Genomic DNA, 23,079 nt, shown 5'->3' with positions numbered 1-23,079 from the left:
ATAAGGGTATATTATGAATCAATTAATTCCAAATAAAACACGTAAGGGTGAATTTAGTAAATGGAGGATTTAACATGACAAAATAACTTCATATCTAATGAACATAAAAACTTAAGAGCCCTAAACGGTCAAATTTCCACAATTAAGCCTGAGTATGTACTCGTCACCTCGCGTACACGACCTTCACCTGACACAATTAGCATAACTAACTCAAATACTAAGGGGTAGCCCCCTCCCTACAAAGTCAGGCAAGGTACTTACCGAAAATAGACCAATACTCTAAAATGACCTTCTCGAATGAAACCCCTCCGGACGGCTCAAATCTAGCCAAAATAGCTTCAAATCATAAATGAAACTCATAGGAAATAATTTCGAATAATAAAGTTTCGATCTTTAATTAAAACTAAAAGGTCAACCCAAAAGTTAACCCCTGACCCCACACCTCGAAACCCGATAAAATTCACAAAACCCGAATACTCATTCTGATACGAGTCTAACCATACCAAAATTATCAAATCCCGATATCGAATCGCCCTTCAAATCCTCATTATACATTTTTGAAAGATTTCTTCCATTCAATTCACTAATTTAATGATGAAAATAATTATGGAATCATGAAATATAATTAATTTCGGATAAAGAACACTTACCGCAAGGAAATTCTTGAATAACCAACGAAAAATTTCTCAAATCCGAGGCCTCTAGCTAAAAAAATAAAAAATGAAACAAAACCCTCGATTTCGGAAATTATATTCTGTTGCCCAGCGATTTACACATCGTAATCGCGGAAATGCAATTGTGATCGCGAAAAAGGAATGACTGCTGCCTAAAAATGTACTACGTGATCGCGAACGAATGCATGCGATCGCGAAGAAGGGAACAACTACTGCCCCCAAAATGTACTACGCGATCGCGAAGGAGAAAAATACTAGTTCCAAGGTTGTGCTACGCGAACGCGAAGCTAGGAACGCGAACGCGATGAAGGAGAACTCACACGTACGCGATCGCGAAACACTCCCTGCGAACGCGAATAACATTTTCTGCCTGCCTCCAAATTACAGTACGCGAATGCGGTTGTTTCATCGTGAACGCAATGAAGAACATCAGATACCAGGAAATCAATAGTCCAACAACATGGAGAAATCGCCCGTAGCCCATCCGAAACACACCCGAGTTTTTCGGGACCCCGTCCGAACATACCAACTAATTTTTTTAACATAAATCAGACCTACTCGAGGTCTCGAATCACATCAAACTACGTTGAAACTACGAATCGCACCTCGAATCGAACTTATTAACTTTCAAATCTTCCAACTTCCAAAACTCGTGCCGATACATATCAAATCAACCCGAAATAACATCGAATCTTGCATACAAGTCCTAAATGACATAACGGAGATAATCCAACTCTTGGAATATCAATCCGAACCCGGTATCAACTAAGTAAACCCCCTTTTAAACCTCTCAACCTTTCAAAACTTCAACTTTCCAATTTTCGCCAAAATGCTTCAAATTATCTTACGGACCTCCAAATCCAAATTCAGACGCACACCTAAGCCCAAAATTACCATACGAAGTTATTGAAATCATCAAAATGCCATTTCGGAATCGTCTATACAAAAGTCAAACTCCGGTCAACTCTTACTGCTTAAGCTTCTAACACAAGAATCCTTCTTCCAAATTGACCCCGAATCATCCAAAAACCGACCTCGACCATGCACGCAAGTCATGACACATAATACGAAACTGCTCGAGACCTTAAGTCACCGAACGAGACGCTAATTCTCAAAATAACTAGTCAGGTCGTTACATTCTAGTTGTACAATTTAAAGTTTTTCGAATTACATATCAATATGGTCTATATTTTGTTTTATAAATCAATTGCATCCCCGATAAAATGTGATTCACATCCCTAGAAAGTAATGTACAAATTTAGCTATTTGTTCAATTAGGAAAAGCATTTATATATGTAGATTTTTAAATAATTTTAAACCTTAAATATTAGAATTTTCTTACATATATAATAGTTCAAATAAGGAAATATTTAGTATGCATATTTTAGTTAATTTCTAAGTCATAAATATTAGAAAAATAATTAAATAACTATACCTACATATTAGAAAAATAACTTAAATTACTACTTTATCTAAACTGAAATTAGTTTTTCAAGGGAAAAAAATGAACGATATTTTGCTAAGTCCATCATGCTTTTAATATAGACATATAAATATAGATATATGTATATATCTATATCTATATCTATATCTATATCTATATTATTATAAAAGCATGAATACAATGTCGGTTTACAAAAATAACCTTATAATATTAAGCATAATAACTCATAATAAAAGGACATAACCGAAATTCTTGATATTAGTCTTATAATCCTATTAGTTTTAGGGCATAATACTACACATTGGGAATCCTCCATGATTACCTTTAGGAATCCTATTAGTATAATTACTTTCGGGCTGCCTAATTCATATAAAATTGAACAAGTAAATATCTTTAGTCATGTAATCCTATTACTTTTAGGATATACTTTTTAAAAATTTCTATTACTAATTTAATTTGAAAATGTATTATAATGTTCTATTACTAATTTAATTTGAGAACATATTATATTGTCCAAATCCATTTAGAAAAAGGAGAGCCTATGTTATTATAAAAGTATAAATACAATATTAATATATCAAAATAGCCCTAAAATATTAAACGGAAGAACTCATAGGGAAATGACATAACTGCAATAACTTATTTTTTGGACTACAATACCTTATGTGCTAATTTTTAATAATTAAGATTTTTAAATTAATAAAATTTTTCTATTAAATTCTTATTAAAAATATGTACGAAGGTTTAATAAAATCAGTTTCATCATAATCTTCCGTATTGGTAATACATTACCACTCCATAATGTTCAATACCCAAAAAAAGGTAATATTAAATGGACTACATAAAAAATTGACATTGAGAAAAAAAAATACATCCACGATAATATACTTTTATATTATATTTGAACTATTTTCCTACTCAAATAGTGTTTTTATATCAATTTTTCGTATAATATTAAAAAATATTCAATTATTAAACAACAATTAAGAAAATATTGAAAAATATAAATGCGCGAGAAAGAGAAAAACAACAGCTGGTAAGAGTCAATACCACTAATGATTCTACAAATATAAAGATCTAAAAACGAAATATCATATCAATCTTTTACTCTTTGAAAATAAAATTTATGGTGGATAAAATTATAATTAAAATTCTATATTCAAACCAATAGATGAAGTAATATTAAGATCTGAATCAACATAGAATACATTATTATTTTTATAATAAAATCAAATAATTGAATCTTTTAATTAATTATTTAGCAAGAGAATCCAATCCAATTATTTTTAAAATTTATCACATGAGTAAAATTCTTATTCAAGTTAAAACAAATCTTAGGGTACATAAATTTATTCCATAAAAAAAGCATTAGAATACAAAGTAAAAAGGTTAATAGATTATTAAGAATCAAAATACTATACAAGTGTATGAGAAAGCACAGTCATCACAAATATATCAAAGCAGAGCAATTGTGTTAAATTTATAACGAGATTATTCTTTGTAGATGCCACCGACGGAATCGAAATAATATATCTATGTCATGCCTTACTTGCAAATATCATATCAATAGGCATGACACTGTTAACAATAATAACAAGTGGTGTACCAATACCGATTTTATTGTGAGGCCACCCACTTTAGATTTGATATACCTCTTCAAACAACTTAAATAACCATTACAAATGTATCAAAATAAAATAATTGTGCCAAATTTATAAGGAAATCAAAATTGATAATATTGGATGAAGCACTTATTACTAGGTGTCAAACGGAGTTCTAAAGATATATTGGATATTAATGAACCGTTCGGTGAAAAATTAATGGGTTGAGAGGTAATTTATGTCAAGTACAACCAATAGTTCCAAAATCGACAAAAGTAGAGATGGTAAAATCTAGCTTGCCAAAGTTATACTTCTGACCTCAAATGAAAAAGATTCAACTGACAATAAATATAAAGTAAGAACAGATCCAGTATTCAGTGTCTTCTTATTTCGTGTCGGAAACGAATAAGAGCATCCAATAAAAGATGATTTGATTATTCCTGGACACCTGGTTATCAATCCTAATGGTAACAGTAGTGCATTTAATAAGAGAAATATTTCTATCATTATATTAAAACACAATTAGTGCAAAATGCATGATAAAATTAAAAAGACATATTATCTAGCATAATTGAATATATTGATCAACTAAATAAAATGTTGATTGCAAAATTTTATAGTAAAAACAAAATATTTTTCTGTTTTTGACTCAAAAGAAAATGATACCAATAATTACTACCAAAAGAATACTTAAATACTTTAATACCAAACGGCCTTCTACCATACATGTTTATTGTCAAGTTTATTATTTCTTCCGTATGTTAGTGTCACCGCATATATAATATACTAAGTTGATCTTCCATTGTATATGGTTGATTTTGAAGAAAAATATGCTCGTCATGTTGCTGGAAAACTTTAATACGCCGAATATCTTATGTAATAGCACACAAATGGTATATAGAAGTTTTGACAATAACGTCATATATGCAAAAATTATGATACTGGTCAATGTGCTTCTAAGTATATTCTTATCCCTGAATTCAACTTTCGTCTTCCGAAACTAAAGAATATCCTTTTAAATTTGTGTGAAAATAATTTTTAGTATGTTTATGTTTTGCAAATATAATAAATAAAGCACAAGGATAAACATCCTAAATATTGGACTATATTTACCGCAATATATTTTTTTGCACGAGCAACTGTATGTTGCACTTTCAAGAGGGATATCAAGATCGACAACAAGAGTTCTGGTTAAGGCAGAGCAACCAAAGCATTAGGAGGAAACATACACAAAAAAATATTGTCCACACAGAAGTGTTCGTTAAGATACCACCACATTAAATACTTTTAAACTATAATATATAATTATCTAACTAACATGACAAAAATTATCATTTGTGTAAGTTTTGATGATGTCCTTTTTTTTTTAATTCATGTATATGTTAATGTAATAATATTTTTCGGTATTTAGATGATTGTTGTATTATTATACATAAAAATTTTCTTATTAATTAAATTTTATTGTTCTTTAATATAAAAAATATTTAAATCATCACATGCCATTATTAACGTGTAATGCACGTTCATAGATACTCGTATATAAATATAGATTATTAGATCTTGTAATTAACGTATATGACCCAAGGTTTATGTAAATTGTTACTTTATATTTTGAAAGGAATATATATAGTCCGCTTGCTATTGTTCGCGCTAGGGCCGACTCTAGCATTATTTGTGCCTTAGTCCCCAAATTTGGGGCCTATTTGTTTTAAAAATAATAGGTATATAGGTATTAAAAAAAATATTTAGTACTTTTAGTACAAAAGTAGAATTCTTTTATAACACTTGCATCAAAGAAAAAGAATTTTTTTTTTCAAAATTATAATTGATAAAATATTACCTAAGATCAATAATATCTCAAAAAAAATTAAATGGTTTGACAATATTATCAATTAAAAAATAATTATTAAAAAAATAAATTATAAAAAAATTATTAACGCGTCTAAAAAAATTAAAAAAATAGACTTCAAAGGGCAAAACTTAGAAAAGAGGGCGCACCTTCTAATTGTTCACCGCCACCGCCGAAAGTCACTGCCTGCGGCCTTCTGCCTCCATTCCGTCTTCAGACGTCCTTAGAGGTATCTTCTTCTCCTTTTCTGCTTTTTTTTCGTGCTGTTTATGACTGTGAGTCGTCTAACTTCTGCTGTTATGGTTTTTCAATTGGAGTATGATTAATGAAGACTTACAGTGATTTGTTAATATGTTGTTGAGTTATACACGAGATAAATCTTTGTCCTTTAAATGATATAATTTGTCTTTCTTTTCTTACACAATTTTAAATGGATTGTTTTTTTTTTCTCAAATAAAAAAAGTAACGTTACATTGGATTGTAAATGCCTTTGAATGAATTATTTGACAACCCGGTGCACTAAGCTCCCGCCATGCGAGGTCCAGGAAATGACTATTGTACGCAGCCTCACCTTTCATTTATGCAACAAACTGCTTTCGCCGCTTGAACCTGTTACCTCCGGACAACTTTACAAGTTACGCCAAAACTCTCCTTCAAAGTATGAGAGTCACAAACTTCCTCATTAAGTTAATATTAAATATATTTTGCTTCATACGTTTTTTTTATTATCATCCCGGTAAATTTGCTGCTTTGAGTATTGAAAAGTTAAAGGGAAATATCCAGAGTCGATGTCTGTGAGAGATTATTTATTTGTCTTTGGAAAATAAAGAGGATTATTAAATGGACTGGAATAAAAAGAAGAAATTGGGAGAAAAATTACTTTTCTGTTTGCTTTAAGCCCCTTTTCAGTAACGTGATTCAGTTTGTTGATTTGAAGTTACTGTCTTAATAGAACCCACTGTGGAGAACCTCTAAATGGAAGAATCCAAAGAAGAAGTGAAGTCTTTCAAAGAACTGGGAGTTTCTGATCAACTGATTGAGGCTTGTGATAGTTTGGGTTGGAAAACCCCTTCTAAAATACAAGCTGAAGCTATTCCTCATGCCTTTGAAGGTCTTTTCTTCTTCCCTTCTTTATGTTTTTTCATCTTTGTCTTTAACGCATGTTCTACTCTTTCTTGCTTATCTCTACTTTTTTTCTCCTTTTAAATATGATATTTCGCGTGGACTTAAGATATGTGCTAATAATTCAAATAGGCTTAAAGTTCTAAGCTGATTATGCTAGCGTGTTTTAGGTCTGTTTTGGGTTGTGGGGTTGAAACTTCCACTATCCTATTTTTGCCCGTGGTAGCAAAATGTCTGAAGACGTGATTTTGTGGAATCCATTGTTTGAGAAGTACAAGAATATCTTAGTTTTATGAATAATAGAGAAGTGCGAAATAGAGACGTAACATTTTGTTGTAGAGCAAATTTATGGAGAGAGGTAATTAAGTGTTGGGATGAGTTGTGAACTAGGAATCTTCCTTTTCCTGGCTACTGGGAGAGTTTATATTCAGATTTAAAAAAGATAAAGGGTAAGTTGTTAAAATGTCAAACACTAAACATGGAGAGAGAGGGAGGGAGGGGGGGGGGTCTGATGAAATTTCCTGTCAGTAGGGGTAGAGAATTAGTTTCTGGATACAATGGTGCTGTAGGCAGGGCGTATCCAAATCTGGATAAAGTAGCTTTATGCAATTGCCTCAAGTGATGGTATTTGATACAATCCAATGTAATGGAATATAATATTTTTGAACTAGAAATTCTTTAGGAACTTGAAAATTTAGAATGACAAGGGGAAAGGTAATGTGGTTTTCCTGTAAAATCCTTATATGACTGCTAGTTGGTCAGAGATCATATGTCTGTACAATGCAAATTTTCCACTAAGTTATGGAATATTATGTTGCATTTGAGGGACGTATGGTGGACCATGCAAAATTCAGTCAAGCAAGTAATGTGAGTGATGCTAATAAACTAGTAGGGGGTGAGCTTTGGGCAGTGATTCCACATACATTGAAGTTGAAAATTTGGAAGGGGGGGGAGATCCTTTGGCGGCATAGAGTTCATTTCCTAAATTGCTGGCATCATACATTTTCTTATCTATCATTGGACTTCGAAGCACTCAAAAGTGTTCCAATTTGTATAGTAGATTGGAAGACTTTTCCAAAGAACATTATTTGTATTTTGATCCTTTTTTATTGTTTAAACCTTTTGTATATCATCCTCTATTTGGTGAAAGTATTTTTTCTTATAAACTGTTTGATTGGGTTTTGTTCTAGGCAAAGACTTAATTGGTCTGGCTCAAACGGGTTCTGGAAAGACTGGAGCTTTTGCAATTCCTATACTGCAAGCCCTATTAGATTCTCCGCATGCCTTTTTTGCCTGCGTTCTCTCTCCAACAAGGTCCCTTATTCGTCTGATTACTTGTCTTATTTTGTAGAAGCTCTTTGGTGATTTAGTTTCCAACTTTTTTCTTTGTGTATTCCAGAGAGCTCGCGATTCAAATTGCTGAACAGTTTGAAGCTTTAGGATCCGGTGTTGGAGTAAAATGTGCAGTGGTGAGCTTGACTAAGTCATATTTACATGCATGAACAATTCATTTTCCCCTTCAAATGTAGTCCAAAGGGTTGATAACCACTTGTTAGACAATAGGTATATGTAGCAACATGTCTGTAGAACAGGGTAGAGCATGTCATAATTGAAACAGTCATATATGATGGTTGACATTGGCATTCAACTAGACATTTTTTTTGTTAAAAGATTGCTGGTAATTGTTTCACAGCTGGTTGGAGGGGTAGATCAAGTACAGCAGAGCATCAACCTTGGGAAACGGCCTCACATTGTTGTAAGTACTAACATTTACTACCACATATTTGTGTCTCTTGTTAAGATGAAGCAAGTAGAAATGGAGCTACAGATGGTAAAATCTCTTCCGAAAGATTTATTATAAGGCAATACTATATGAGGCAGAGTTGGTGGTGTAATATAAACTTGACCTTTTTAAAAAAAAAGAGTTGGTGGTGCAATATTCATATGGCAGTGCATGTTTAGGGGACAAACAGAGGAGCACCAGCTGCAGTTTACCTCTGATGCTGTTGCTTCAGTATACCATCCCAGCCCTGACTAAGCATGTCAGGTCACTGTAGCCGCATGCTATTATTTGGACCGTGCAGTTAGCTTCATAAGTTTGTGATGTCTCCTTTAAATAATTTTGTGGGTCATCTGTTTTTCTATGGATGTATAAAATATTCCAGACTAGATGTCAAATAGTTAGTTACCCACCTATCCAAAAAAAGTCAGTTACCTTGCCCCAGTTGTTTGAAAATGCATTCTCTTCTCAGCTTTTTGTTTAAGTTGTTGCCTATATTTTGCGAGAAGGGCTCCTAATCCTGCTATCTAGGCCTTTACTGGATGTTACCTGCCTTTTCTTCTTAGATTATCTGATAGGAAATGTGCTTCTGTGTTGACTTTGCAAAATGCCTTGGCTTATACAGAAGTCCTCATGAATGATTAATATCCATACCTCTTTTGGAAGAGGTACTTGATGGTTGTAAAAGGTTGATGATGAATCCTTTTAGCAATCTAAGCAAAAACAAAATTGGTGTACCATTGGCCTTGCCTTGGCAAATCTCTTTGTTCAGTTTAAACCATGTTCATTCAGCACCATGCCACATCCTAGGATAGTAAGATCAGTGACCTTTTTCCTTATGAGAGGCTCAAAAGTATCTATCCGAAAGCTCATGTTATAGAAGTCTTTAGTGGAAGTAATATATTATCAACTATTAAGTGAGTGGAATTAATATAATATCAGCTATTAAGCGTACTCAGATGGGCAACCATCCCTACTTGTATCTCGTGGACTATTTGGAGGGAATGAAATCAGAGATGTTTTTTGAACAAAAAGGAGAATATTTACAAATTGCAACAACCTTTTCTGTTAGCTTTTTGGTTCAAGTTAAAACATGTACATGATATTGATAGTTTACTAGATTTCTTCAACTAGCAGACATGTTTGTGCAGTCAGAGGCTGTGTTTTTGTAAGGCTCATGAAGTATCATTATGCATCATCTTGATGCAACTTACTGATACAATTCTTGCTTACCTAACAAAGAAAACTTCTAAGTGTACTCAGTCAAATATTTTGCTGGCTTATTTTCAACATCCAAACATCTATTCTGTTGCCTTGTCAGTTTAGTAAGCCATGTGGACGACTTGTTACACCAGATTTGCTAAAGCTATTGTATGTTGTTATTACAGATTTTTTAATATGCTTAATCTCTGACATTTATTTGAGTGCTCATTTGCATGCTGTCTGATGTAGGTGGCAACACCTGGTCGGCTACTGGACCATCTTTCCAATACTAAAGGGTTTTCCCTTCGTACGATAAAGTACTTGGTAAGTTTGTCCATTGAGTCTTATGCTGAAAATGTTCCAGAGATGTTCTCGTTCTGCCTGTTTATGCACTCTTTTTGTTTTCTTTTGGATGAAAACCCAAAAGTGCAATGTTGATTCATGGCATTTGGTTGAGGGATATCATATGTTATTATGTCACTGTTGACATTAAAAGTGATATTTGCTGCATGTTCAAGGCTAGGCCTTTTGATGTTTGGCAAGTGATATGATTTTCGAATGTCGTCTGGTCCATATTCCCCACAGCGTGCATACAGTATATCTCTTGTCAGAGGAGAAGCTGCTTGTCATTTTTTCCTGGCTGCATTGGCAAATTTCGTTGGTCTTTACTTTTTAACTTTCCAACATATTGAGCCGCAGAAAGCATTTGACTACTTTACTTGATATGTTCCTCTGAAACTTGCTTGTTTCCATGTGGGTTGACAGTTAAATGCTTTTCCCCCAACTACAGCATGAGGCACAATAGCTTCATCGCCTTAGCTGCGGACAATTGGACCAAGCAAGAAATTCATTAATTGAAGCAATATTTATCCAAAAATAAAATGCAGTTCATTATATGCGATTCGATTGGTATTCAGACTTGTATTAGAATTCCATCTTTTAATATCTTGATTTCTATTTGTAACCAAGTCTAGGTTTTAAAAAAAATATAAATATGTGTTTCACAACAGATTATTTTAGCTGGATAAGAGCATGCATGCATATTCTGAGTCATGGATTTGTCCATGCAACAGGTATTGGATGAGGCAGACAGGCTGCTAAATGAAGATTTTGAAAAGGCCCTTGATCAGATTTTGCATGCTATCCCTCATGATCGAAGGACTTATCTATTTTCTGCTACAATGACCAAAAAGGTTTCCTTTCACGTGGTTTATATGAATCCGTTGTTAATTATAAATAGTCTATTCTCTGTGTGGACAATTTCTCTTTCTAGGTTCCTTTCTTAAGAGAAATTCCCTTCTCTGATGGCTGGATAGGTATCTTTTCGTGAGTACTTGGGTAGGAAAAGTGCTTTCATGAAAATTTCCCTTATTTATTTTCCAAATATCATGCTCGGTCTGACATTTATGAGAAGATACCGTAAAATGGAGGAGCTTTTTACTTGTTTTTCAACTTTTTCTCATATTGCCATGCAGCTAATGATCAGTAATCATTGTTATGGCAGTAGATGCACTTATTCTTTATATCATAATAGCAATATGATTATTACATGAAATTGTTTCTGAAAGAAAAATGAGAAAGTGGGGTTGTTGTGAATGGCAAGTTAATTTGCTCCTCTTCTGCTTTTCTCTTTAAGGAATTTATTTCCATGACTAATAGTTTCTGCTGTGTCACTCTTGATGAAACCTTCGAAGAGTGAACTTTGTTGCATGGGAAGTCTGATTCTAAATATACCTGTACATTGAACTACAGGTAAAGAAACTTCAGAGGGCTTGTTTGAGAAATCCTGTCAAGGTACAAATATAACGACGCCAATTTTCACTGTATAATTTGTAGGTGGTCAAGAGTATTTTGCGTAACTTTGTTTATAATTTGTTTCAGATTGAAGCTGCATCTAAGTATTCCACAGTTGATACACTGAAGCAGCAGTTTCGTTTTCTTCCTGCCAAGTATAAGGTTAGTTCTTTAGTGAAAAGTTTCTATTATAGGTTTGTTGGGAGAAAGCAAGCCAAGTGGCAAGCATTGTATCCAGCAATTGGCTTAATAATGATGTTTCATGTAAATTACATCTTGTTGATGACAATCGATGAGCTTGAATTTATCTGCTTAAGCGCCGATGGTGTTCAAAGAAAGTGTATTCCTACTACAGAACACTATTTGTGTTGATGTGCTCTCATAATAATCATCATTATATGGCTAAAGGATGTGGGAGTTTTGACTTTGTGGCACCACTAGAATAAGAAACAATCACGTGGATAAAAGAGGGAAGAGACATGATCATAATGATTGTGCTGCTAACTTAGTTTTACAAAGTAATAACTAGGATGACCTGTCACTCTTTGCAAGATTTATATTTGTAGCTTTCCCAAAAGTATTAATCATGAAAGTTTAACTGTTTAAGTAGTTGCATCTCTTGATTATTTGAAGTGAACATAATCCGACTGACGCAAAGGCCAGGCCTCATAGAGGGCTTATCACAGTTAGACTGCCTCAACATATGCTGTTAAAAAACCCATTTACGCACATTTAGTCTCTTTTCTCTAAATATGTAAATAATCAAGCAAGTTGCTGTATTCTTGGTCTCTGCTATGGGGTTTCACACACTTCTAGTCCTGATATATTGTTTCTTGTATTATTAGTAGCACTATTACTCCCTCAACTATTAGGAATCTGGCCCTGTGCTAGTTCTTTCAATGACATTTCCCCTCGAACAAAAGGGTAGAGCAGATGTTTTAAGGACATGCATATCCTCGTCCCCCCCCCCCCCAAAAAAAAAAACCACACACACACACCAAAAAAAACTTTACATCTTTGGTCAGGCTTTACCTCCTCTTTCCCTGGTGAGCAGACCTTTTTTGAGATTTAATGTATGGCTTACAACATTGGAACTAAGAAGAAAATTAAGTGAAGTAGTTTTTCTCCCCTTGATTTGGGTTGAATTCAAAACAAAAACGTTAGGGTTTCTGCATGAGATAGGGGTAGGGCGAAGGGGAAAGTGACGGCACGGAGTTGGCAGGGAAGAATTCTGGTGAGTTTCAATATAGGACATGGGGCACTGCAGGCTGGAAGCTTCTGCAAAGGGGAGGGATCTAGCATTAGGAGCTGTGCTATAGTGGTGGGGTGCAAGGTGTTAGATTAGGCACGAAGGACAAGAGATGAGTGATGGAAAAGGGGGTGGGGTCAGATAACAGAGCATGGAAGGCTCTTGGGGGAGGGGGGCACAAAATAAGGCCTGTAACGTGAACATTTGTTTTGCAAAAATGCATTGAGTTCACTAGGAGATATATTGCATTTGGGATATGTGAGGAACACATTTTTGTTGGATAGTTTGAAGGCTGAGGAAGTGGCCATTTGTTAAAGAGGCTATTTAATAAACGTACGGAGAAGCTTCAACGTTTTACTCTACGTTTTGGCGAACTCCGGACTCCGCCTTATATAGGCACGTGGTGGGCCCTTCCGAGTTGGGCCAAAACTGATTAATATTACCAGTTTTGGGCCTAACCCTTCTGGGCCAAATTCAATTTGGGCCGTTTAAAAAAAAAAAGAGTGGGCCTTTAAAAAAGGGGGTCCGTTGGTTGTTGCTTAACTCTGAAGTTTTCAGAGTGGGAGACAGTGGAGCTGGGGGTAGATAAGACAGGGATGGGTGGATAGGGATGTTAGGGTCCATTATAAATGGACCGTTTTGGCGGGAAAACTAAAAATATGTCATTTCAATTTGGGCCTTCTGTTGGGCCTCATTATACAACTCCAGTTGTATTCTCTGGTCAACAACCAACCCAGACAGGTGAGTCTGGGCTTGTTCGTGGGATTTGGATATTAATAATTTTATTAATATCTGTTGGGCTTTGCTATTTGGCCTATCAGTTGTTTGTGAAGGATCGCATATTGCTATTCAAGGCCAGAAGACAAAGAACCACAACAGAAATCGGATTTGGTCAGACAATGAGGCCCAACAGAAGGCCCAAATTGAAATGACATATTTTTAGTTTTCCCGCCAAAACGGTCCATTTATAATGGACCCCAACATCCCTATCAACCCATCCCTGTCTTATCTACCCCCAGCTCCACTGTCTCCCACTCTGAAAACTTCAGAGTTAAGCAACAACCAACGGACCCCCTTTTTTAAAGGCCCACTCTTTTTTTTTTTTTTTTAAACGGCCCAAATTGAATTTGGCCCAAAAGGGTTAGGCCCAAAACTGGTAATATTAATCAGTTTTGGCCCAATCCGGAAGGGCCCACCACGTGCCTATATAAGGCGGAGTCCGGAGTTCGCCAAAACGTAGAGTAAAACGTTGAAGTTTCTCCGTACGTTTATTAAATAGCCTCTTTAACAAATGGCCACTTCCTCAGCCTTCAAACTATCCAACAAAAATGTGTTCCTCACATATCCCAAATGCAATATATCTCCTAATGAACTCAATGCATTTTTGCAAAACAAATGTTCACGTTACAGGCCTTATTTTGTGGCTTCTGTTACCGAATCCCATCAAGATGGGACTCTTCATCTCCATTGTTTTATTCAGTGCGACCTTCGCATACAAACTAGGCAGGCAACATTCTTCGACTATTACTGCCCAGAACAGAGGAAAGGATTTCACCCCAACATTCAATCTGTCAGAGACTGCAGAGCAGTCCTCGACTACATCTCCAAGGACTCACCACCTACCACCTGGGGTGAATTCCGCCATGAAAGACCCCTGAAGGATACCAAAGATAATATCATGAATGATATTATTTCAACTGCCACCTCCAAAACTGAATCACCAATCTCCCCACCTGAAGTATTCTTCCACTCTGATCTTACCCCTAATCTCTTAAAGAATTTATTTATGTGACGATACGGCCTACAAGGCGGAATACCATCACCGGCCTTCAATGTAGGGTTATGCCCATTACAGCTAAGCTCAACTGTAAACATTTTTTTGACTACAAATCTATGACATACGTCACGATTTACAAGCCAAGTATTTGGGTATGCAACTAAATTATTACTGAATATAGTACCCAAAGATGGCAAGCTACCATTTGGACTCTTGTCATAGATTACCCAGCATTGCAGGTAGACATGTGTTGCAAATCCATAGAATTGTTTATTCAATTCTACTTCTAGTCTCATGAGCATTTTATACGTCATGGTCTGATTAGTATGCCTTTGTGATTCTGAACCCCCAAAGGGATACAGATTCATATGATACAAACCTCCACCAGAACCAACTGTGACTGGTTGCTGATTGCTTGACCACAGAAATTCAGCAACCTGCAATGCATTCCTTGAAGGACCATATATTGACCTGCTAGGAGCAGATACAATATTCTCCACCTGCTGCCATGAATTAACTCCCAGAGCCTTTTTAATTTTTGACCTCTTCCTACGTTCAGGGTCACGACGGTAGGTATACCCTGCGTACCTTCCACTACCCGTTGGGGGCCTGCCATTTACAACCCTATGTGTCTGACCAAATCCGATTTCTGTTGTGGTTCTTTGTCTTCTGGCCTTGAATAGCAATATGCAATCCTTCACAAACAACTGATAGGCCAAATAGCAAAGCCCAACAGATATTAATAAAATTATTAATATCCAAATCCCACGAACAAGCCCAGACTCACCTGTCTGGGTTGGTTGTTGACCGGAGAATACAACTGGAGTTGTATAATGAGGCCCAACAGAAGGCCCAAATTGAAATGACATATTTTTAGTTTTCCCGCCAAAACGGTCCATTTATAATGGACCCCAACATCCCTATCAACCCATCCCTGTCTTATCTACCCCCAGCTCCACTGTCTCCCACTCTGAAAACTTCAGAGTTAAGCAACAACCAACGGACCCCCTTTTTTAAAGGCCCACTCTTTTTTTTTTTTTAAACGGCCCAAATTGAATTTGGCCCAGAAGGGTTAGGCCCAAAACTGGTAATATTAATCAGTTTTTGCCCAACCCGGAAGGGCCCACCACGTGCCTATATAAGGCGGAGTCCGGAGTTCGCCAAAACATAGAGTAAAACGTTGAAGCTTCTCCGTACGTTTATTAAATAGCCTCTTTAACAAATGGCCACTTCCTCAGCCTTCAAACTATCCAACAAAAATGTGTTCCTCACATATCCCAAATGCAATATATCTCCTAGTGAACTCAATGCATTTTTGCAAAACAAATGTTCACGTTACAGGCCTTATTTTGTGGCTTCTGTTACCGAATCCCATCAAGATGGGACTCTTCATCTCCATTGTTTTATTCAGTGCGACCTTCACATACAAACTAGGCAGGCAACATTCTTCGACTATTACTGCCCAGAACAGAGGAAAGGATTTCACCCCAACATTCAATCTGTCAGAGACTGCAGAGCAGTCCTCGACTACATCTCCAAGGACTCACCACCTACCACCTGGGGTGAATTCCGCCATGAAAGACCCCTGAAGGATACCAAAGATAATATCATGAATGATATTATTTCAACTGCCACCTCCAAAACTGAATACCTGACAATGGTTAGGTCAAAACTTCCATTTGACTGGGCCACAAAATTGCAAAATTTTGAATACTCAGCCAACTCACTATTTCCCCCACCACTTGAAACATGGGGGAGGACATGCGGAAAATTAAGGCTAACTGAGGGGGAGGCAGCAGGGAATTCAGAACCTGCTAAGGTGGAGAGGTAGGTTGCGGAGGGTGGCCTTAATAGCAATATGTAAAATAGCATCTCTAAAGCTCCGTATCAGCAAATCTAGTTTTTTTGGCATTAAAAATTATCAGAAGGACTAGTTTATCTAGTTCCTTCTCAAAAAGGACGACTAGTTTAGCTAGTGTCCGAGCAGTGTCGTAGCTAGGAATCTCGCTAAGGGTGTTCAAACTTTAAAGAAGTTTATAATTTTTTTTTCCGAATAATGGATGCACCGACAATTTTAAATCAAACTACGTAATATTTAACTAATAAACCATAACTATAATAGAAATACAATTTTATAAATCAAAACTAACATAAAAAGAGAACAAAAGAAATTATAGTAAGCAACCAAAGGAAAGATAGAGTTGAGAGGGTTTGTACCCTGTAAAGAGCTTTTTGTTAAAGAAATTTTTGTAGAGCTTGACTTTTAAATTTTACAATTTGTTTAATAAGCATTTTTAATTAATAAAATTACTTGATTGGTTGTTTGTTTTTACACAAATTTAACCTTTAGCAGTTATTTATCAAGAAATTTATGGATTAAAAGAGAAGAGTCAATTAGACCAAACATGGTGGTGTGATGGTGTCTGTTTAGTTTTAATTTGGAGAACATGAACTCCTCATTTTGAACACCCTTGACCATTGGGCTAACTCTTACACGTAAGTTAAGGGTATTCAAAATATAATATATGATCATGTGAAGTGGTATTCGACCTATATACACAATATAATTTTTTGGCGAAGGGTGTTCGGCTGACCACCCTTGGGACAAAGTAGCTACGCCACTGTGCCCGATAATTGTGGGACTGGATGCTAGAGATAGTATATGAGGAATAAACGTAAAAGACCCCAGAAGTTGAGGGGTTAAGGATGTAATTCCTTTTGTTTGCTGTATAATGATTTCTGATCCCACTTTAATTATTGAATAATGATTTGTTGTCTGACTATATTATTTTGTGCCCACAGGACTGCTATCTTGTCTATATTCTGACTGAGATGTCTGGCAGTACATCAATGGTTTTCACTCGTACGTGTGATGCAACTCGTCTACTGGCTCTGATGCTTCGAAATCTTGGCTTGAGAGCTATACCAATTAGTGGTCAGATGACTCAGGTATATTTTTGAACTTCAAGGCATGCATCTTTTCAGTTTGCTGGTTATCATTCCCCCTCAAAAATATCATCTTTTATTGACAGACAAAAAGGCTTGGAGCTCTAAACAAATTTAAGGCTGGAGACTGCAATATCCTTATCTGCACTGATGTAGCCAGTCGAGGACTTGATATCCCATCTGTTGATATGGTTATCAACTATGATATTCCAACAAACTCAAAGGTGGATCTTTTTATTCTTACTGCGTGTAAAGTTGTATGTTGTTTTTTCTGTTCATTGGGGTGGTCCTGGATTTATCTATGGTTAGGCATGGACCTTTTTTGGTTAGGAAGTTTTTGAAAAACTTTTCGAAGGTGTTGGTTTGTTTTTGGCTTTCAAAAAATAATACCTAAAACTTCTTCCACTCTCCCTTGATTAAAAAAAAAACTTTTCCACTCCCAGAACACCCACAAATCTTCCAAAAAACTGCAGCTATCCAGACAAGTTTTCTTTTGCACAAACTTTTTCTTCCAAAAAGTTCTTTCAAAACAAACTTTTTAAAAGTTGTCCAAATGCTAGATAATTAAAACTCTTACCCTGTACCTGTGTTGGTGCGAGAGGTAGTTGGTGCTCGGTGGAATTGTCGAGGTGCCAGCAAGCTAGCCCGGACACCATAATCAAAAAAATTAAAAGAATGTCTCGGTCCTTTGTTTATGCAATAAGATCAATGAAACTTCACTTCATGCTCATCATTTCAATTTGAATAATCTTAATTTTATTTTCTGATGCGATTTTTAAACAGTTTATCTGCCCTTCCAGGGTAGGGGTAAGGTTGCGTACATCCTACCCTCCCCAAACCCCACTTGTGGGATTACACTGGGCTGTTGTTGTTGTTGTTGTTGATGATGCGATCTTAGCTTATCACTGTATGCATGGCCTTCAGGATTATATACATAGGGTGGGAAGAACTGCACGAGCAGGACGTTCTGGGGTTGCCATATCGTTAGTGAATCAGTATGAGTTGGAGTGGTATATACAGATAGAAAAGCTTATTGGTATGAAAATACAGGAATATTATATTTCCGAGATTCTAATATATTCTTATTCTAGCACTTCTTGTCTGTCTAGTACATGTTTTCCAAACTAAAATTGATAATCTTCAGGGAAGAAACTACCTGAGTATCCTGCGGAGGAAGAGGAGGTTTTGCTACTCTTGGAGCGTGTAACAGAAGCCAAGAGGATCTCACAGATGGTAATCTTCGTCTCCTTGTTTTTTTTCCCTTTGCGGGAGGGGGAGGGTGTACTTCAGTGGGCGGCAATAACTAGGTGGTCAGCTTCTGAATGCACGGGTTAAAGACTGTTTAAATTTAGTCAATTAAATCAAGTGAAATGAGCCCTAATTTTTATTATTAGTTTCCCTTTTTAGGACTTAATATTATAGTTGAATTCTCCTCTTTCACCATTTTCATTAGGCTCAGGTGTTAATGTCAGAGAGGTAATAAGGTAGAGATAGTGCGAGCATATTTTGATTCTTTGAGTGTGGTTTGGATGTAGAGCTGTTATTCGTGTTATGTGCATTTCTCAGTTGGAGAGGATGTGGAATGTTGTGAGAGGTGACATGCATACAACTTATTCCGTGAAATGTTGAAGTTGCTCATATTTCCTGATGTTTGCATGCTGATACATTATTTTTTTTGGTAATAAATGTGAAATATTACCATAACAATCAAATTGGTACACCTAAAGAGCACCTAAAGCTCAAACCACCTTCTAGGAAGGGTGCTTGAGTCATCTAGGCCTCAACTGGAAAACTAGTTACATAATCTCTACACTGACATCCTCGAGCTCTTTTTGTACCTTGTATCATATCTAGTCTATGCTTAGTTTCCATCTGTATCTGTTCTTTAACAAAACTTGTATTTACATTGATGTTCCTAAACTGCTTCCAATTCCTAGCCTACCAGGTGTAGTATATCATTGCGCCTAGACTGCCATGATCAACTCCTTTTTCATTTGTCTCCAATGCCTTGTTTTGATCCATCTTATTGTTCGTCTTACCCCATGCTTCTGTATCTGAATTCCTTGCCAGGCTGACAACTCTCCTTACTTCAGTAACCCACGAACATTCAGAAAGTAATCGATTTTGAGTTTCAGTCAGCCCCTCCTCACATAAACAACATGCATCTTCAGTCACTGGCACTTGTGTTCTCTCGAGTCTTTCCTTTTTCAGTAGCCTCTCTTGGCGTGCTAACCAAACTATGAATCTTTGCTTTGGTTGCATAAGCCTTGTCCATATTAAATCAACTTCTGTCAGTTTCACCATGTCCCCCAGTAAAGCATTATAACTCATAGATACACAGTAAGCTCCATTTGATGTCAGCAGATATCTGCCGTCAAGGTACCAGTGATTCATTTCCAGATCGAGTGAATTGAGTTTCTCCCAATACCAGCTCTGCAGTCAAGAGGTGGTTGATGAGATCCCATATATTCACATCATTTTTCATATACAACTCATGCACCCATCTCACCCATAGAATATCCTGCTTCATTGCTAGTTTCCATAGCAGCTTCCCCACTGACGCCATATTCCATTTTCTACAACTCTTTATATCTAGCCCCCCAAATCGTTTTGGAACACATACTTTGTCCCATGCAACCAGTGGCACTCTCCTGATACATTATTATTGTATAGGTTATTAGTAGTTTATGGAGGATTTTCTCTGCATGTTTTCATGGTAATACGTTGCTCAATGGAGTTATTAGATAATAAACATCCAATGTGTGTTGATACAGAAAATCAAAGAAAGTGGTGGCAATAGGAAACACAGAGGCAGAGATGATGGTGACGAGGAGATTGACAGATACTTGGGAGTTAAGAACGGGAAACTATCAGGGAAGCTATCAAAGAAGCCAAAGAGAAAATGAGGAATATATAATTAAGCTATTTTAGTCCAATTTTGACTTAATTGAGGAATATTATAATTAAGCTATGTTAGTTCAATTTTGAACTTAATTAGTTCTTTCATTATTCCTTGTTGGGCTGTAATTTGACATTTCTGCAATTCTGCTGGGATGGTTTTGATCTTAGGGACTCTATTATTTTCATTTTCTTGTGAAGATCCTTGCCTCCTAATCCTAATATATACGTGCACCCCAAAATGGATAAAATAGTAAATGATCTTTTAGCAATGTGGCTAGTCCAATTAGCTCTGGACGTCTAACAGCCAAGCTTCTAAAATAGTTTATGTTAAGAAGTGTTTTTTCTCAAAAGTATTTTTGGTGAGAATTAGTTTGTGTTTGGCTAATTAATTTGATTCTGAGCAACAATTAGTGTTTGGTCAAGTTTTTAAAAAAAATTTTTAAATTTTTTTTCTCAATAGTATTTTTCAAAATTTTATTTTTGAGGAGAAGTTATTTTTTTTTTTCTTCTTCAAAACTATTTATTCTTTTAAAAGTTTGGCCAAACATTTCAAATTTTAAAAAAAAGAAAGTAGTTTTGGCTTTGGAGAAGGTTTGCCGAATAGGCTATAAGTCGGATCTCAGTGGGGCTTACTGTATGGTTGATCTGGGTTATTTTATATGAATAAATTTGTTCTCTAATAAAATCAGTTTTCTTAACAACAATCACCGTTTGTGAGGTACAGTGTTATGAATTTTAGATCTAATAATTTGTTATCTGTAAGAATCGATTCAGCCAATAGTTAAATTATCGTATAGGAATTTTAACCTTTGATTATTCTTCGTGAATGATTCAAGAGCTTGGTATGTTGATGAATATGTATTTTTCATTATTTGTGGAACATAACCAACAGTTGACTTTAGCTTTTGAAACTAACAAACCTTGCTAATTTGACAATTTAGTTTCCCTTTCCTTTTGTTCTTTTTCTCCCCCTACCTCCATTTCCATTTTTTCCTTTCTCTTCACAGCACGAAGAGGGGTGAATGCACGTGTTTCTTTCTTATTTTTATCTTCTTGAATTTATCTAGTTTTTCAATTTTATCGTGGGTTTTACAGTTTCAATCTATACTTTTACTAAGTTGATGGTCTATCGGAACTGACCTCTATACCTTCACAAGGTAAGAGTAAAGCGGGCGTACACACTTGGGTCGGATTGGCTTAATTAAAAGTGAGGCGGGTTATTTTAGTTCGGTTAGGGTTTGCAACGTCTTATTTTTAGAGACTTTTTCATATATATATTAAATTTATTTATCCGTTTATCTAAGTTTTTCTATTTAAAAAAAAGTAATTTAAGCTTTTTATAAAATATAACAAATTCAGTCAATATTTATGATTTATCTATAATTTATCAACAACTTAAATATTAATTTTTTTTTAGAATCCGGTCAAAATCTACAATTATCTACCATTTATTTACAACCTGAATACAATTTTTTTGTACAAAATCAGGTCAAACTACAATTTATATACAATTATGTTAGTTGTATATATTTGTAGGCAAAATACACCGACATCCTCTTAAAGTTATTTATACTTTTCACTTAAATACTCTATCTTAAATCTATTCCATTTGTGTACTTTAACCAAGTATTTACTGTACTATTAAGACACAAAAAGTTGAGGCAAGTATTTCTCACATTTTTCGAGCGCATGAAATGATCCGAATAATAAACTCCTCACACTTTTTCTATGTATTTTTTTTGCTTTTTTCTTTTCTTATTCTTTTCTTCCACTCTTACCTACCCTTCTTCGTCGGAAACTATGGAATAACCAGCAACGTTTCCTGCAATTGGTCTCTTCAAAAATTTTAATCTCTTTCCACTCTCTCTCTTACACACACGCACACACAAATCACACTCAACAAAATGCAAACAAAACAAGCCCATATCTGTAAAGGAAAGAATCTGAAAAATGTCAAACTTAGGTATTTCATCATCACCACAAATAGCCTGTCTTTCACTGTTCTTTCCAAGAATGACGAAACTCATACTCAATATGTTTTCTTCTTCCAAGTTGGTCGAATTTATGGTTGAAAAATAGCAGAAAAAAGCTGCATTACAAGAATTGATACGGTTAAAGTATATATCTCAGCACTACACAGTACACACACTTGGATGGAAAAACATAACAATGATTATCATCTTTTTTAATTTAGAAATTAGACTTCCATCCTTGAAGAACCAAATTACTGCAATCCCTAAAATTGACAAAGACAACAATGTAGAGATGCTAATGCAAGATCCTATCACATTAATTACTATGCAAATGTTAGCTAGGTTGTCAAGTATTATAAAAGGGTAGCCCGTGCACTTAGCTCCAGCTATACACGAGTTTTGGGGAAGGACCGGACTATAAGGTCTACTAAACGTAACCTTACCCTGTATTTCTATAAGAGGTTGTTTTCACGACTCGAACCCGTGACATCTTGATCATATGACAATAACTTTACTAGTTACAACAACTCTTCCCTCTCGGTCAAAGTATTATACTATCAGGTTAAAGTGATGCACAATGTCATAATAGCTGGGAGAATAACTTGGTAAAATCAGAGAGGGGAGTAAGCTTATTAGTAGTTAGATATAAAGGTGGTTAGTGCATAATGTTTTCTATATAACAGTGTACACTTGTATTAGTTAATGGTAATGAAAATATCTTCTCTCGTGTAACCTCACCCTCTCTGTATTTTGTAATGACTCGACC

General features: G+C 35.5%; 1 protein-coding gene across 3 annotated transcripts; it reads left to right on the top strand.

Moving 5' to 3' along the window:
- Positions 1 to 5,613: 5,613 nt before the first annotated feature.
- LOC107825428 (DEAD-box ATP-dependent RNA helicase 10) lies at positions 5,614 to 20,537 on the top strand. 3 transcript variants are annotated; one of them, XM_016652286.2, is made up of 14 exons: positions 5,614 to 5,797; positions 6,521 to 6,679; positions 7,881 to 8,004; positions 8,090 to 8,159; positions 8,384 to 8,446; positions 9,923 to 9,997; positions 10,747 to 10,866; positions 11,426 to 11,467; positions 11,555 to 11,629; positions 17,296 to 17,442; positions 17,526 to 17,663; positions 18,364 to 18,475; positions 18,584 to 18,672; positions 20,214 to 20,537. In XM_016652286.2, the coding sequence occupies exons 2-14, from the start codon at positions 6,544 to 6,546 to the stop codon at positions 20,343 to 20,345; spliced, it is 1,323 nt and encodes a 440-aa protein (XP_016507772.1). In that variant the 5' UTR covers positions 5,614 to 5,797; positions 6,521 to 6,543; the 3' UTR covers positions 20,346 to 20,537. The 3 variants fall into 3 exon arrangements, with proteins under 3 accessions (XP_016507772.1, XP_016507773.1, XP_075077625.1); XM_016652287.2 differs by having other exon boundaries at positions 5,672 to 5,797; positions 6,506 to 6,679; XM_075221524.1 differs by lacking the exon at positions 5,614 to 5,797 and adding an exon at positions 6,206 to 6,226.
- The last annotated feature ends 2,542 nt before the right edge of the window (positions 20,538 to 23,079 follow it).

This window comes from Nicotiana tabacum, chromosome 9 (assembly GCF_000715075.1).
Source record: "Nicotiana tabacum cultivar K326 chromosome 9, ASM71507v2, whole genome shotgun sequence".
NCBI lineage: Eukaryota > Viridiplantae > Streptophyta > Magnoliopsida > Solanales > Solanaceae > Nicotiana > Nicotiana tabacum.
This window is presented reverse-complemented; position numbering and strand designations above follow the sequence as displayed.